Source organism: Protopterus annectens, chromosome 3.part0, assembly GCF_019279795.1.
Source record: "Protopterus annectens isolate FY-2018-M chromosome 3.part0, PAN1.0, whole genome shotgun sequence".
In the NCBI taxonomy this organism is placed as follows: Eukaryota; Metazoa; Chordata; order Ceratodontiformes; family Protopteridae; genus Protopterus; species Protopterus annectens.
In genome coordinates, this window is record NC_056731.1 from 901,103,035 (window position 1) to 901,120,972 (window position 17,938).

A 17,938-nucleotide genomic window follows, 5' to 3' on the forward strand; every position below is an offset into this window, starting at 1 on the left:
CAAATCTTGCCAGACCATGTCAAAGCAAAGTTGCTAGAATTACTAGATGCTCCATTAAATCAAGAATGCTTGTTTTGCACAAAAGCAGAAGACATTCTTAAAAAGATGGAGGAAAAAGCTAAATCTATGCAAACTTACAGGTTCAGCCACCTAGATTCAGTAGGCATTGGCCTTCGAAGAACTGGTCCTTTCCAGTCCCTCCCAGGCCTTCTAAGTCCATACCCAGGGGCAACAGACCACAAAGACTACAGTCTCGGGGTATGCACAGATCTGAACAATGGAATGTCCCCACCTCAAAAACAGGGAGTGGTAAGCCACCCTCTTATGGAAAAAGTTTGCAGTGACTTCAACTGCATCCTTCCCAGCCATCCACAAGTACTTGCACCCCTAGGAGGAAAACTCACCCTACATGCAAAAAACTGGGAATACCATTACCCAGGACTATTGAGTCTTAAACATTGTATCCCAGGGATACAGATTCTACTTCCAGTCACTGCCAACCCCAAGCGGATTGCCAGACCTTCCCCCAAACCAGTGGGCAGAGGCCCAAAAGCAAATACTTTCTCTTCTCAGTATCAGGGCTATTCAAACTGTACCAACAGAGCAACGGGGACAGGGTTTTTACTCCAGACTGTTTCTGATGCCCAGAAACGAAAACTCTTGGCGCCCTATCCTGGATCTGTCAATTCTCAACACCTTCCTGGTGGTACCAAAATTCAAAATGCTTGCACTCCAACTGCTGCTGCCTATGCTAGCCAAGGACTCCTGGCTGGTCACCCTAGACGTAAAAGAAACTTACTTGCACATCCCCATAAGGGAATCTTGCTGGAAATATCTACATTTCAGGACAGGCTCTATGCACTATCAGTTCTTTGCACTTCTCTTTGGCTTATCTACTGCACCCAGGGTATTCACAAAGTGCCTGGCTCCAGCCATTGCATGCTGCAGCCAGAGAAACATTCAAATTACCCATACTTGGATGATTGCCTGATTCAGGTGGACAGTCAGGAATTGCTACTTCAGCACCTGACATTTGTAAAGAGATTCCTAACTTCTCTGGGGTATATCATCAACGAAAATAAATCACATCTGGTACTCAGCCAAGAAATTCTATTCCTGGGAGCAAGCTTGAATGCCACTTCCCAGATGGCGTTCCTCACTGCAAAAAAACAGGTCTATTTGACAAATTACTTCAAACTACTGGTCACCCAAAGCCAGCTATCTGCAAGAAAAATAATGCAAGCCCTAGGGTTTATGGCCTCATGTATTCTCCTAATTCCATATGCAAGACTGCATATGAGGAAACTTCAGTGGTACTTAAGTCTCTGGTGTCAACATTCTCAGGACCTGGAAACAGTGATTCCCATCATTCCTTGCCTAAGAACAGAGTTCCTTTGATGTGCAACCACAACAAGGGACTCCCTTTCACTCAACCTCCCTGCCGCCCGAACCCTGACAACAGACGCTTCAGACTATGCATGGGGTGTTGATATGGCAGGCAGATGCATTCAAGGCAAATGGAGCCCAGGACAAATTCACTTGCATGTCAATCAAAAAGAAATGTTAGCTGTACAGAATGCTCTGATAGCCTTCAAATACCTTATCCTTCCAGGACAACTCTTGATAAAGACAGACAACACCACAGTCATGTGGTACATAAACAAGCAGGGGGGGACTCATTCCTACCCACTCTGCAGGTTAGCCATGGCTCTGTAGAACACAGCCTTGAGCAGCCAAGTGCACCTGCAAGCTCAATTCCTTCCAGGCAAATAAAATTCACTGGCAGACGACTTAAGCAGAAATCTGATGGACCCACACGAGTGGAAACTGGAACCCAATTCATTCAAGCTTTTAATCCACAGGTGGGGGACTCCAGAGGTGGACCTCTATGCTTTCCCCCAGAACCATCAATTGAGCAAATTTTGCACCAGAACTCCCCACAGCCAAGCATGGAAAGTGGATGCCCTATCCTTTAAATGGAAAAACCTCTCAATTTGTGCCTTCCCCCCTCTGCCCCTCCTCTGGAAAGTACAACTCAAGATCAAACAGGACAGGCCAAGGACAATCCTTGTTGCACCAGACTGGCCACGCCAGCACTGGTACCCATTTTTACACAGTCTGACAACAGTGCCACCCTGGCACCTGCGTCTGACCTCCCCTCTCTGCTGTCCCAGCAGGAGGGCCAGATTTTGCATCCTCAGCTGCAAACCCTGAACCTAGCAGCCTGGCTTATTCCCTGAATTCATCACCAGAAACCCTCAGCAAACAGGTGCTCTGAGGCCAGGAGGCCTAGTACTAGGAAATCCTATTCAGAAAAGTGGAAAAGATACTGTTTTTGGAGCCAGTCTCAGGGAAATGACACAGCCATGCCAACCTTACCTCAAATCCTAGATTATCTAGCAGAGCTGCTCCACAAAGGCCTATCCTTCTCTTCTATTAAGAGTCATGCCACTGCTATCTCAGCTCATTGCAAATCTGAGCCACCCCTCTTCTCTCACCCTTTGGTCAAACAGTTCTTGAGAGGAGCTAACAATCTAAGACCCCCGAGGAGAGCTCCCACTCCTGCCTGGGACCTTAACTTTGTACTAGAGAAGCTCATGACCCCTCCCCCTTTTTGAGCCTGCTGCTACAGCAGAGTTAAAATTCCTCTCGGAAAACAGCTCTATGTCTAGCCATCACATTAGCAAGAAGAGTGTGTGAGTTACAGGCCCTTATGGCTGTGGAACCCTTCATTATCTTCCATGCGGACAGGGTTTCCTTCAGGACTAACCCATCATTTATGCCCAAGGTGGTATCCAGTGTGGCTTTAAACCAATCCATTCATTTACTAACCTTTTTTCCTAATCCTCAGAATAAAGGGGAAAGGATCCTGCACTCCTTGTATGTGCAGCAGACATCTTAGGTTCTACCTTGACAGGACTAAACTGTTCAGAAAATCTGACCAGCTGCTAGTCAACTTTGCTACAGGGGCAGAGGGCAAGGCCATATCAAAGCAAATCATCTCCAAATGGATGGCACACTGCATCCATTTCTTCTACAAGCATAATGAAAAACTTACCCCACAGGGGATCAGAACCCATTCTACTAGGGCTACCTCAGCCTCTACAGCATTTCTCAGGGGAGTCCCTACCAGGGACATCCTGAAAGCTGCAACCTGGTGTTCAGTACACACCTTCACCAAGCATTACCACTTACCTATCTTTTCTAAATACAGAGCTGGATTTGCTGCAGCAGTCTTACAAGGCCTGCTAACCAGCCCTGATACTTCTTGACTGCCTCCACCCTTCCTCAGCTTTGAGAATCAACCAAAGTGTGATGTGTGCAACAGTAAAACACGAAAAACATAGTACAGTTGTATACACTTACCATAAATGTTGATGTTGGAGTGTATTCACTGTTGCATTCCTGGTTACTCTCCCTCCAGCCCCCTGACTTCTCTATACTTTCTACCTATCCTCTTTTTTGGTCATATCTTATGGCAGTGGTATTTACTTTTTACTGGAGGTGATGCACACCATGTAATTGCTTCCTATTTTGGGGCCTCCTGACATCTAGGGCAAGAAAAATTGATGTAATGGCATCAGCTGCATGTTTTATACCCTTGACGACCTGACGTCATGGAAGAGGCGACAGCATCTGACGCAGAAATCTCAAGACACTGGCATTCGGGCCGACTGAGGGCTGCCTGCAGGCAGATAACCCAAGTGTGATGACTGCAACAGTGAATACACTCAAACTTCTACATTTATGGTAAGTGTACATAACTATACTTCTAGATCAGACAGGAAAATATAGTGAGATTAGTTTAAGCATTGTTTTTCTGTATCTGTATAAATCTATTCATCTGTGTTATTTTAATATTTCCTGCGATTAAAACTCCGGTTTATTGTAAATAGATATTCTGCATGTTCATGTTCTTTTATTATTAATTGTATTTAAAAGTTTCATTATGGCTAGTTCTTTAGAGAATATTTTAACATTTGAGAGTACTTGTATCTATTTGGTGACTCTGTGGACACTCCTGACATCCTTACTGCATTGGTTAAACAATATTATTTGTATTAATATCAATTTAATTCAGTGTAATTGGGTACCCTTGTAAGCGCCTTAGAGTAGCTGGCTTTGGAGTGTCTGGTAGCAGTGTAACTACCTTATAGTCTGGGCAGAAGGGGGCACAGCTTGTAAATCTATGCTAGCCTTTCCCAGGTGTGTGTGTCAGCTGCTTAGGGTAGGGACAGAGCAGTGGTTTCACAGTGTTGGAAGACTTGGCTTGGACACTTGGCTGAGGACTCAGCTTTACAGCTGTACCAGTGGGGAGTCTTATTGGGGGCCTGGAGAGAAATCCAGACCCTGGACTGTGCGTGTTCCCAGTGTGCTCTTAAGGGAAATTGTGCTTAATGCATAGAGCTGCATCTGGAAGTACTGTGCGTCTGTCATTGTTCCAAGTGAACTTCCTTCACTGGTGCCAATGGTGAGGATTCAGGCCCCTTGATTACTGGCCCAGAGAGGGGACGTCACACATATAATGGCCTGTATTGGAAATGGAGTATTTTTTAGCTTATGTTCATATTGCATAAATATAAGGCATGTTAGAATAAATAGCTGTTATAAAGCGATTTGCACTGGAATATTTCTTGGATGCTCTTCAGCAGCAGTTGTCTATTGTACATGATGTAGCTTATACTTTTGTTGTGCATGATCTCCTTGTGCACCTACTATATGCTGTTCTTAGTCGTCTTAACTAACCATGAATCATTTTTTGTGTATTCTGTCTTAGGGTCACTTCTGAATAAATGCAGTCCGCTCACTGGGATTATCCCATCAACAAAATGAATTAAATAATTATATATTAACAGCTTTCTTTCTTAAGCTGTTTTTAACTGTGGTAGAGTGAAATTGTTGCCTTGTTCACTGCTTTTTCCTGTAGGTACAAAAGTGAAGTCGGGGTTCTTAAAAGCTATAAACTTCTTTCTGTCTGAACTGGCTATGAATGATATCACAGCGGCGGAGCAGTGTTTCAGTGCACCATCTAAAAGTACCTCCTTCAGTCCCAGAGAGAAGGAGGATTACAATTACAGCAAGTGCTCTATTCTTGTGCGCATTATGGAGTTTGCCAGTATGGTTTTGGAGAGCTGCCAGCAGGATTTAGGAAAAGTAAGTAATGTACAACTTTTACAAGTATATTTCCAACTTTTCTGTAATTGTGTACCTGATCTACTAATACAAAATCAGAAGTTCTTTTTGTGGTAAACAATTTATAGATAAGAGAACTAACCAGGGAGGAGAAGGGCAAGGGCTGTTTGGACTGCTTATTGTCAGAGGTCTGACGGCCCTATTGGAGGAAAGCAGTCATCCAGTTAATAGTAGTAGAGTTATTCCAAAGATTTGACTCTGGTATACTAAGAGTGTAAAAGCCATGATATGTCCCCACTTCTTCTTTCGGCTGTTCCCGGATAGGGGTCGCCACAGCAAATCACCTGTCCGCTCATGATTGGCAGTGGAGTTTTACAGTGTCGAGTTGCCAGCCCAGCAACCAACCTTCCACAGAAGGCACTCACACCTAGGGCCAATTTAGTGTCCAGTCCACCTACAGCATGTCTTCGGGATGTGGGAGGAAACTGGAGTACCCGGAGGAAACCCACCCGACCACAGGGAGGACATGCAGATTCCGCACAGAAGGCACGCCAGCCAAGGATCGAACCGGAGAACCTCTTGCTGTGAGGTGACGATGCTAACCACTGCACCATCTCTGCCACCCTATGATATGTCCCCACTATGTTGATTAAAATGTTAGGCTCTTTCATCCACGTATCACGGAACTTCTTTTGAACTGATCAAGAAGTAAAATTTACCATTTAAGTAGGTTCATAAATCTTGTGATCAAAAATCATGTGACAATCACATGATCATACTTTTGAACCTCTTGGTGTAAGAAATCTGGACAAAGCCTAAAACGATTGTGGAGGGTAGAAAGGTCAAAAATAGGGACAGATTTTAAATATTGCCCTTATAAACTTATAAATGTACTAGAATGTGTTGGTATGCATTTTCTGAAGGATATAAAGTCTGAAACGCAAATGTATGTCATTTATTAAGCGACTGCATTTGCCAGAAATTAAGACATTTTGAGTAACAGACCAAAAATACAAGGTAAAAATCTGGACAATTTGTGAAAAATTCAATCTACAAACTCGTGAAATTCAACTGGGCATACGTTCAGTTATATAACAATTTAAAAAGAAAATCATATATGAGAAGATAAAGTTTATAATTTTGGTGTCTTAATTTCAAAACACTTAGCATTCAAGTGTATATTTTCAGCAGCATTCAGTTTGAGTCGCCAGGCAAGTTCTGTGTATTTCAATCTTTTGCCTTTCAAGATCCACCCCTCGATTGTCTTTAATACTCTTTGTAGTACAAAGAATAACAAAATGTTTAGCATTTCTACAAATCAAGACATGTCTGCTTAGTGTTGGATGAGTTTTTCCTGGCAGTGGCATAAATGTGCCCATTAATGCATTTATGAAGCTGACTTTCAGTTTTCTGGTACATTTTTTGACAATTTCTGAGTAAGTCCCATAATAAGTGCACAAAGAGCTTAACATTTTAAGACGTGGGGTGGACGCATCATGTCTGTTGCACATTTTGTTTTCTTAGTTTGTTTTTTTGTTTACGGAGTGTGTTGATTGTGCTTTTTTCCAGTTTATCTGACTTTAGTATAGAAAGAACATGTTTCTTTCTCAAGAGTGTTCTTAGCTGAGCAGTTACAGTACTGTGACTTGTTGCTTCTGAAGGGTCCTTGGCAACAGACTTGATTCAGCCTTTGGTTAGTTTTGAAACATTTTTTTAATTTCTGTGGTGCCATTTACAGCACTTTGCCAGCATTAATATGTAGAGGTTGCACATAACCTTTGAGTACATTAGATAGCACAGTCTAAAAGGTTAACTGTAGTGCTGAGAAAAATGGACAGGCATGTCACCTGGTTTAATCAAAATTCTTGCTGTAAACTTTGTCGGTTATTGTAGTATGGTATTAAATTAAGCTGATTTTAGTGTTTTAGCCAGCTGTGTGGTGGAGTGGGATAAGGCCCTGTCTGCAGCCAGATGATCCAAGTTTGAATAATTGTTTGGGTGCTTGATACCACTCCTTGGGTGGGGAAGGGTTCCCAGCTAGCTTGACTGACGTTCCAGGTCAAAGCACATATTTTTGCATGTGTGGGTAAGCCAGTGACTGTCCTAGCTGGTGACTGCAACCCTTGTCAATGCATGTGAAGGATCATGCATGCATGGGTCTGATGAATATTGAAAGACCCTCTGAGTGATGCACATGTTCATGTCACGATCAGGGAGTGGGATTATAATATATAGACTTTACATTGCTGGAATACTGATGAGAGCACAATCAACCCTCATGGATGCCTAAGTGATACTTCCCTAAGTGGCTGTTTTATCTGTATACTGGGCATATATCCCTCATACATTGAAACAAATTGGCTGAGCTCGATAAGAAGATGGCATTTCTTCCATTTTTTGTAAATAATAGCTATGTTTAACATGACATGGTCTGAAAACCAAACCTACACACATTCACACAAATAAACAAGTGTAAAACTAATGCTTCTAGAACATGCAAACAAACTTGAAGCTTCAAAGCATACCCTTCTAACTTACTCATACCTGCTCTTGCCATTCTTCCCTCTCTACCATGTTAACCATAACTCATCAACCTATTCCCATAATTCTTCTTTTAACATCTGTCTTCTCTTCTACCTCACATGTCTTCCAGTCCTTACCTGCTCACCCCTATACCATATCACCTCTACCCTCCCCAAAACAAATCCCCACTATTCAGACTAATCTCCCCCCACCCTTACCAACTCAACTACTCCCACCTCCTAAACAGAAAGATCCTCCCCACCAGTAAAATTAGTTTCCCACTACTCTCCATCCACCTATTTCTCCTCTGCTACATCTAAACACCCAAAAGTAATCATACCCTCCCTTATTTGAACAAATCTGCATTCTTCTCTCTGGTGATATCCACCCCAGTCCTGGCCCCCCTGCCTCTCAAAACAACAGCTGCCCTCCATCCCCCCATCATCTCCCTGTAAATCTCTTCTGTTTGCCACTATTAATGCCCAAAGCCTCTGTAACAGATTACCAGACTTCCATGCCTGGCTTCTCCACAATCACCCTTTCTTCCTAACCATCTCAGAAACCTGGCTTAAACCCCACCTCCAAGACTCAGAAATTACCCCCACCCACACACACACACACACCTACAGAATCATCAGAAATGACAGAACACACAGGAAAGGAGGTGGAGAAGCCCTGTTCTTCTCTTCCTCCCTACCTGTTACTCCCTACACCAAGCCTATAACTCAGTTCACCACAGCTGAACTAACTATAGCCCTCCTAAAAATCAACAGGCATAAAAACATGTGTTGCTGCCCTGTATATTCCACTAGGCAATACTATCCCCATACTTGAAGATATTCTGTCCTGGTTCTCTTCTAACATTAGCAATGAAACAATCATCCTAGGAGATATTAATATCAATTGGTCCTCCATCCACTCTACCTCTAACTCTCATAATATTAACCTATATGGTTTCTCTCAACAAATCACCTCTCCCACCAGACCCTCTTAAAAAAAAAAAATACTGAATCTACACTTGATTGGATACTAGTCTCCCACCGCATCAATTTCACTGACACTGGCACCCTTCCCGACTCCCTTAGTGATCACTTACCTGCATTTGCACCTTGCTCTCCTCCTATGCGTCTACAGCACAATTATATATCAACCCGTACACTCACAAATTTCAACCCAAAATCCTTCTCTATCTTTATATTTATTTATTTATTTATCTTTATCTTTTAGGGAACTGGAATTCCCTAAAAACTCTTCCCCTTGATGACGCCATCTCTTATTTTAACTCCTTTATTAATTTACTTAACAGCTGTGCCTCTCTCAGGACCAAAAGGGTCGAATCTAAAACACCCCAATGTCTCTCTAATGACGCCATAAAACACATGCACATCCAGGACAAATCTTGGAAACTCCATCATAAACTCAGAGCTACAGATTCCCTGAGCAACTATAAACAGCTTCTCAACTTAGTAAAAAAAAAACTAATCGCCTTTGACCATAAAACTTACTACTACAAGCTACAGATCAACCACAAAACTAACCCCAAAAAATTTTGGAGCACTGTCTCCTCCATTCTTAATCCTGGTAGGAGAGAGAATCCCTGCCCTGACCCCAATGCCCCTGACCACATCATAGCATCCAATTTTAACCCCTTTTTCATTGACTCCATAGCCAATCTGACCACTTAATTCCTCAAAAACTCTTCCCCCTGTCCTTCCACCACCCCACAATCCCTGCCTTCCACCACCAATACCACACCCCTTCCCCCCTTTTCCCTCAAACCTATTCCTGTCAACACCATAAAAAAAATTTCTTAACAAGCTAAAACCTTTCCAATGCCCCAGATTACTTACCCTCTGACTTTCTCAAATTAGCAGCCGACGACATTGCTCTTCCCAGCTACATCTTAATCGCTCTGTTCAAAAATCCTGTGTACATCATCTCTGAAAAAAATTGTTCATTATTCCCCTACATAAAGGTGGCAATAACTGACATCTCTAACTTTCGCCCCATAGCCATCCTCTCCCCACTTCTAAAATTCTTGAAAAATGTATTCATCTCCAACTCCTACCTTACTTTTTTGACAATCACCTTCTCACCCCAACACAACATGGCTTAAGACCTGGTCATAGTACCACCAGTACCCTGCTAGTATTCCTTGACACTATCGACCATTAACGAGACTCCTGAAAAATAGTATCCTCCCTATTCTTTGACTTATTGAATGCTTTCTATGCTATTTCCCATAGCTTATTGCTTTCTAAATTGTCTAACCTCAGTCTCTCTCCAGCAGCCATCAACTGGTTTACCAATTACCTCTCAAAAAGATAACAGGCCATCAAATAGAATAAATGTACCTCTTCCTTCCTAGATACTCACAGGTGTCTCTCAAGGCTCAATACTGGGCCCTTTACTCTTTTTAACATCTTCATAAATTACTTCCATCTTTGCATCCCTAATACTAAACTCATCCAATACGCCGACGGCTCTACAATTATCTGTTCTGCTAAATCTCTCCCTACACTCCTGCAAGATTCTCAGGCAGCCTTCAATACCGAGACCTGGATGTTCAATAAGCATCTAGCCGTTAATGCCTCTAAATCCAAACTTATGATTTTCACCCCTTACTAAAAACTGTAAAATAGACAAAAATATCTTCTTACTTAAAAGTCAAAATAGGACACCTATCGACGTAGTATCCTATAACAAGCTCCTTGGCATCATTATTGACGAACATCTCAAGTTTGATATTCATCTCCAAATTACTATTAAGCAAACCCACCAAAAACTTGGTATGCTTTGCCGCCACAATCACGTCCGTATTTCATTTACTAAACTTAACTCGGTATGTAAAAATCTACTGCCAGTCATTAGCAGACCGGATTTCCGCTGTGGCGGCCCCTAACGGGAAAAGCCGAAAGATACAACAACAACTCTCTCCACTACTTATCTGCTTCCCTCTCTCATGTACTGTGCTCCAATCCTTATCACTCTCCAAGCCACCCTCAAATCTAAACTAGCAACCTGCTATAACAAAAATTGTAAAGTTCGTTGCAGGCTCCAAATCTTCCTCTCATCACTGTGACTCTCTACACTCCTTAAACTGGCTTGAGCTCCCCAACATACCTGTCTTACATTCATCTCTCTACTGCCCGTACACTCATCTTTAAGCCCTCTGACTGTCCTCCTCTCTTTTTTACCGTTACCTTGCATCTTCATACCAATCCCTCAGATCCAGTAATCAAAACCTACTTGAATTGTACAAGCCCCTACACACTCCTGGTCATCTCCTTCTGTCCTTCTGCCTGGCATGGAAATGGAATTCACTCCCCCTCATATCCGTATCTTTCAGAACCCCACTACCTTCAAAACCTTACTTCATTCTCATTTCACTTCCAAATGGGAATGCTTCTGCTCCCACCCTTCCTAAATTGTTTCACTTACTTCCACCCACACCTTACCTCCTCCTATACATTGCACCTCCACCTCAGTCTTCCTACACATTGCACCTCCACCTCAGTCTTCCTCATCCATACCCTATCTGTATCCATCCAATAATAATCTATTCCTATCCTCCCCCTTCCTCCTCTCTCTTATCTTTCTTCTACTATATAAAGCATAAACTATTTCATATCTAAATTCTATTATTTCACAAAATGGTACACAGAATCGCATGACCCTACTGATTCATTTTGGATACTATGTCTGTGTTGCTTGTTAAACTGATAGTTTTATATTGGCATTTTGATTGTATGTATATGCATTTATGTGGAACTTTTCTCTCTGGGCCTCCATTGAAAAAGGGCTCATCTTGGCCTAATGGACTTTCCCAGTTAATGCACTGCAAATAAAATAAATAAATATAATACATAAAAATAAATATAACAAACAGATTAACATTGTTTTAGGTAGTGATGTACATGTCTTGTGCTAGTTTTTAATGTTGGTCAGTCCCAAACATTCAACAATAATTGTTGAACCTTTATGCTTGTAAATCATGTTTAAGTATCCCTACTCTCGTTTTACTTAGCAATATGTATTTAATTTGGTCATTATTTTAGATTTCTAATTGACACAACTCACTCATCTGATACATTAACTTTTTCTATTTACACACATTTTAGCAATATTGTCGTTTTAAACACCTTTACTAAATTATCCCTTAAGTCATAGGCAAACATACATTAACAGAAAAATAAATCAAACAATTTTAACATTTTTTCATTTAAGTACACTATACATCACATATATTTTCTGTGCTACCGTTATCATTCCAACATTACAAAAAATGCTGACTACCTGCCTTTCCTTAAACCTCACTCCTCCTCCTCCTGAGCATTATTATGCATGTATTGCTCCCACAATTTCCATTTACTTCTGTGTAATTTGCTCTTTTCCTTTTCTAAAAATCTCTCTATTTTCTCTCTTATAATATTCAGTACCTCAAATACAGTTGGTGTAAACTTTGGTTTCCATTTTCTGATGCTTTTTTGGCAGCCATCGGAATTAAACTTAAGGCCTTACTATGTCTAGGCAATTCAGATCCTGTATCTCAGCTCAAAAAAATAATTTCCTTAGTTATAGCCATTTCCTCATCCAATATTTCTGATGGAGTACTCTATAGGGAATTTTTAAAATCTGCCAACTCAGTGTACTCCCAAAACACGAGTTTCCAGTTAACATTCTTGCTATCAACCCGAGGAAAAAAAATTTTTGAACTCTGCTTAGGGTATAAAAATAACTATGCAAACACCTCCAAGCAAAGATCCTAAACCATCTGTACTTGATTGTATACTTGGGAGCCATACATATGTCTTCTCATTGCTTTCTTATAAATTGATTTTTCAGTTTCTCTTCCCAGGCTTTTCTAATCCCCTCTGATTCTTATAGTTATTATACAGTATTTTATATCCCCTACTATTAATTTGTGTAACAGTTGCATCTGTTTTTGATTTAACTAAAAACTCTACCAGAACAGGTCTTTCACTTGAAATCCCCTTATCCCTTTCTGTTTGCCTGTACTCTGAGATCAGGCCGTGGAAGGGAAGACCGTATCTAGCCTGCAATCCATGTCTTCTTCACCCTATCCCACTCTAGTACCTTTCCTGTTTGAGTTGTTTACTTCCATTATCTTGGTTTTTCCAATAAATTTCAGTCCCCTCTTGCCTATTTTCTGTACCCCTACTTGCAGTCTTCCCTGTTGGAAACGTTTCCTTTCCCCATTTTCATATTAGCACATTTATAATTATTATTACCAGAGGAGCTAAAGTCGATCATCTCATCATATGTGCTGTATTTTTCTTATTACATATGTATTCTTCATAACTTATGGGACTTTTTTGTATGTCTCAACTTAAGTTTGTATTTTCTTATGTCATGTATTCTCTGTGGGGTTATTTTTGTTCTCATCCTATGATTGTAGTTTCTTTAGTTTGGTTTCTCTGTAACTAGTGGGACTTTTTCCCCCAGGCCTCTGCTAAAAATGAGTACCCACCCAGTTGGACTATCCTGAGAAACAAACATAAATAAATAAACATAAAATAAGTAAATAAGTGTAATGTTCTGTATGTTTGTTCTCCTTAAGAATCTGCATCCAAAATCCCACTGTCTCTATTTCTTGGAGTTCCCCCTTACTTCATCATCATCCTTTTCCATTTTGAATTATGACCTTCTGCCTGTGTTATGTATATGGGCCTTAACTGTGTAGCTCTAAAATATTCCCTCAAATTAGATCAACTTAAACCATCCTGCCATATTGAAAGGATCAACTTATCCCACGTACCTTTTGCCCTCTTTCCCTTCCAGATAAATTCCTTCAATTCTTCATTAATTATTGTCCACAACTTCTCCTCGGGTTGGTTAAAAGTATGCCTGACCCTGTATGCAAGACTAATGAGACTAAAAATCATTTTCACTGCTTGTGTCTTAATGTCCATATGTATAAATAAGAGTTTTCCAGTTTCTCTATTTTTGTATTATCTTTTATTTAGTCTCTTTCCACATATTTTTAGCTGCCATAACAGAAGCCTTTTTTAATCTATACTCCTAAATACTTCATCTTCTGTTTCCATAACTATGGGTATTGCTAAACCAATTCATGTGTGGGTATATAATTTATGGCTCTAGCCTTTGTTTATCTTCATTAATTTTATATACTGAAAAGTCCCGAAGCTGAGTCAAAACTATCTCAAAATGTTCCACAACACAGAGATGTCTTTTTCTGGATTTATCAAGTACAAAATGATATCTGCAATTAAAGCCAACTTTTCTTGATTATCATACCAATTATATTCTTGTATATCTGTGTCCCTTATTCTCTTTGTCAGTTGCTCCAAATATAAAGCAAATAAAGGGGAAATTGAACACCCCTGCTTGGTTCTTCTGTTCAAACACAGCTTATCTTAGAGGTACCATAATACTTTAATTCTTGCCTCCAATCCTTCATGTATCCTTCTAATTAACCTTATTGTATTAGGGAATGTAAATGCTTCCAATGCTCTGCTCATAAAATGACAGCTTACTCCACAAAATGCTTTCTCTGTATCAAGATCCACCAACAATATGGGTGTTTTCTTACATTCTTCCATCTGGTTCATCATTGTTCAAATAATGTCAGATGCTTACCTCCCCTCCACAAAATGACACTGATCCATATCTCTCAATTTTGGCAACACCTTTGCTATTATTTTATCTAGTATAGACATAAACATTTATAATTGTGGTTTAAAATTGAAATGAGTCTATATGAAGTGGAGTCTGAAGGGTCTTTGCCATTTTTAGGCAACACAGCCACCAGCTTTCTTTGAAGATGTTAGAGCTTCCCCTCCTTTCATAATACTGTTAGAATCTTCCATATCTTTGACTTTTCTTCCCTCCTAATTTCCAAACTTCCACAGGAGTACCATCTCTTCCTGGAGACTTTCCTGAAGATTGATTATACATCACTATTTTTACTGCATCACCTCCTATCTTATCTATTAGTTGTTGAGCTTCATCTACCTTTAGCCTTGGTGTAATTAAGTCTTCCATAACTATTTCCATTTGTACTCTTTCTTGATTTCCATATTTCTCTGCTTTATAAAATTTTTCATAACATTTTCAGAATATCTCCAAAACCTCTTCAGGATCTGTGGTTACTTTTCTTGTTATAGGCTCCCGAAGTTTGGCAACAACTCTTTCAATGTTCTGTTGTCTCAGTCATTGTGCTAAAAGTTTTTGTGGTCTGGAGTTATCAGGAAAGGTGCTGTCATTAGTATTCCGTCAGTAATGTTGCAGTACAATATAAGATATGCCTGGACAACCAGAATTAGTTTATTTGTCCATAACATTATAAAAGCTTGTAACTCCTGCCTGAAATTGTCTGATTTATTACAAGACCAGAAAACATGGATTTAGTGTCTCAGTTATGCATTGTTATGCCTCCAGCAAACTGGTATTATGAGATTTAGTAAGGTTTAGTCATATTTTGGATGAGATATTAAATCGAGGTCCCATCTGCTTTGAGTCAGTGGTAGTTCAAGTGGATGTAAAAGATCCCGTGGCACCTGTTGAAAAGAATTTGGGAAGTTTCCCAATGCCCTGGCCAAATTTCCCCTAGTAGTATAAATACCACCTCTGATCTCCTCTGAAAAGAGGCTACTAGCCTACTGGACTAACCCGGTTGACAAAGGATAAATAAAATAAATTCAACTTTCATTGCCTATGTCTAGTTAGTGTATATACTGGACTTGATCTTCACCAAAAAGCCAGTGTCTTGAGTTTCCTGGATTTAGTAATATAACTGTAACAAATCTTTAGTTAGTCACAACTTTTTTGTGTATGATGCATTTCAAAATGTGGTCTTCCTTTCTGTTTTTATAACACTTCAATTGTACTGCGTAACTGCAGTTAAAACCTTATGTGCCATACTAGCAAGATTCTTACATGAAGGAGAAAGGTCCTTGGCTTTTAGCATGCTTCATACCAATAGGGGTCTTTTGCCTTTGTCTAGGTGAGACAACTTAAGATATTTAAATAGATCTAATTAGATCTCACCAGCCCTGTGATAAAATGATGAAAATCTAACTATACCCCAGATGATCTGGGACTGATGTGAGACTTTTATGTCTGAGAGATCTTGCAGGGAGGATGAGCATGCCCATTGTTGGTAAGAAGTGTGCTGGATGTGTGAATTTCTCATTGACCACAGACCACAAAAAGGAATGCCAAAGTAGCATTTGGTTGCTTTATCTCAAAACTAAAACCAGCAACTCTAAACTCAAAAAAAAAAAAAAAAAAAAAAAAACACAAAAAAGATTCACTTAAAGTACACTGTATATTTGAAAACTTTCATCCAAAAACTGGACTTCATAAGAATGTTGACTAAAATCAAATAATGATTTAGTTACTATGAATAGGGTTAATAGATTCATAGACATTGTGTTTTAGGACCATTTACACCTTGCAAGTGCCCTGTCTCTTGCTGAGTTACCATGAATAGATTGAGAGATTCATGTACATTGAGTTTTAGGACCATTTGCACCTTGTTAGCTTAACATATGGAAGTTGTTAATTCCAGACATTAAGGCGGTGCTGGGTTATAAACCTGACCCCAGACTGTGTTATATTTATCCCCTGGTGAAGATGTAGGTCCTTGATTCTGGTGTTGGTGGAGCCATTGGACTTAAAGGTACCAGGAGGTCCTGGATAACTAGGTCTCCCCTCAAAACCGTGTAAGGCATAGAATAAAGGGATAGAACTTTCAGCCTCTCTTGATGGCTTAGGTGCTTTAGGCCTGTGACTTTTTTTGTTAGGATCCTATGGGGACCTTATGTTTAGTGACATACATCTGAAGGGGAATTGTATTCTGTTGTACTTAGTTGGACATAAGTATGGAATGTAAGGCAGTGTGACTACCTACTTAGACCTTGATGATATTCATTTGGCAATTAGCTGTGCTGAATAAAAGGATTTCTATGACCCTTACTGAATTTTTCACTATGTTGATGTGTGCTGTCTATAGAGTATGACAAAGGATGAAGTTATCTTCCAAAAGTGACAGTACTACAGTTTTTAGCAGTGTGTTTGGTCCTGTTTTCTGTACATCACGAGTTTACTAAAGCGAGTTCATTTTAGATGGTTTGGGTGTCAGAGGGTGATTTAACAACAACCCTAAGTTTACAATTTATCTGCAGTGCCAGAGGTATTTGTTCTCTGCTTTGGAGGTCTGTGAAGTAAAGCCCAAAAAGAAGAGGTCTAGTACAGAGCCTTGGAGGACACTGCACCTATTTTCTGATGAGGTGCCTTCTGCTTGCACCGTGTGGCTTTGTTTTGCTGTCCGTCTTGCCACATATGGGTTGTTTTTTTTAAGCTTTTTATCTTCTCTATGATCTTAGCATGGGGATGGTATTAAAAGCCTTAGCCAAGTCAATATAACACTGTGTACTCCATGACCACCATCTACAGCCTCTGTAGCTCTTTCAAAGAATTTTACCAGATTAATTAGGACCTACCCTTCACAAAGCCAAACTGGTGTGGGGTCAAATCTAATAATAATCTTGATATCTTAGCTTGAGGTTGGTTACAATATGTTCCATGGCTTTGCAGATGAGATTTGTTAGACTGCTAGGTCTGTAATTAGGGTAATTTATTATGCCATTCTTACTGAAGGAGCACCATCACTACAGTGAGCCCACTCATCAGAATACAACCAGTAGCCAAACCTAGGTTAAACAGTTTATGAAGTGGGTCTGCAAAGCCACATTTAACACTTGTATTGCCGGGTCGCATGGAAGTAGTAGTTCAGGTTTTGTTAGCATGTAAAGTAATTTAATTTTTAGAGATAAAAATGGGTAAAACATTCAGGTATTTCAAGGCTTTGGGTAGAAGTCTCCTAGAGAAAATTGGCAAGGATATTAACAATGTCTGTTGGGTCAGAGTAGGAGGCATTATTATCAGTAAGCTCAGAGCAATGTAGTATTGTTTCAAAGGGTTCTAATGTAGATAAAAGAAAGATTTATCATTATCTTTGACTTCAAAGGCTAGCCTACAATGTTTTTCAGGGCTTTTTTGTAATGCTTAGAAAAGTGGTGTTGGATCTGCTGTATAGTCTGAGTGCCTTTCTTTTTTTGAAATTTCCAGGATACTTGGTTCTGGTAGGGACTGCTGGAGCTGTGCATTTAGATCTTAGTGAAGCTTGCTGTTGTATTAGGGTCAGGAGTGGTGTAGTCATATTTGATTTATGATGTTTCGTCATAGAGCAGGTTGAGGTTTGTACATTTGTAGTCCTTGAATTCCGTGGCTTTTA

General features: G+C 40.1%; 1 protein-coding gene across 1 annotated transcript in view; it reads left to right on the forward strand.

The window, feature by feature from the left end:
* Positions 1–17,938, forward strand: part of PRKDC (protein kinase, DNA-activated, catalytic subunit) — a 4,917,417-nt gene that overhangs the window by 2,440,452 nt on the left and 2,459,027 nt on the right. The window contains exon 27 of the mRNA XM_044065724.1: positions 4,928–5,154. Within this exon, the coding sequence (XP_043921659.1) occupies positions 4,928–5,154 (227 nt within the window). The remainder of the gene's footprint in view (positions 1–4,927; positions 5,155–17,938) is intronic.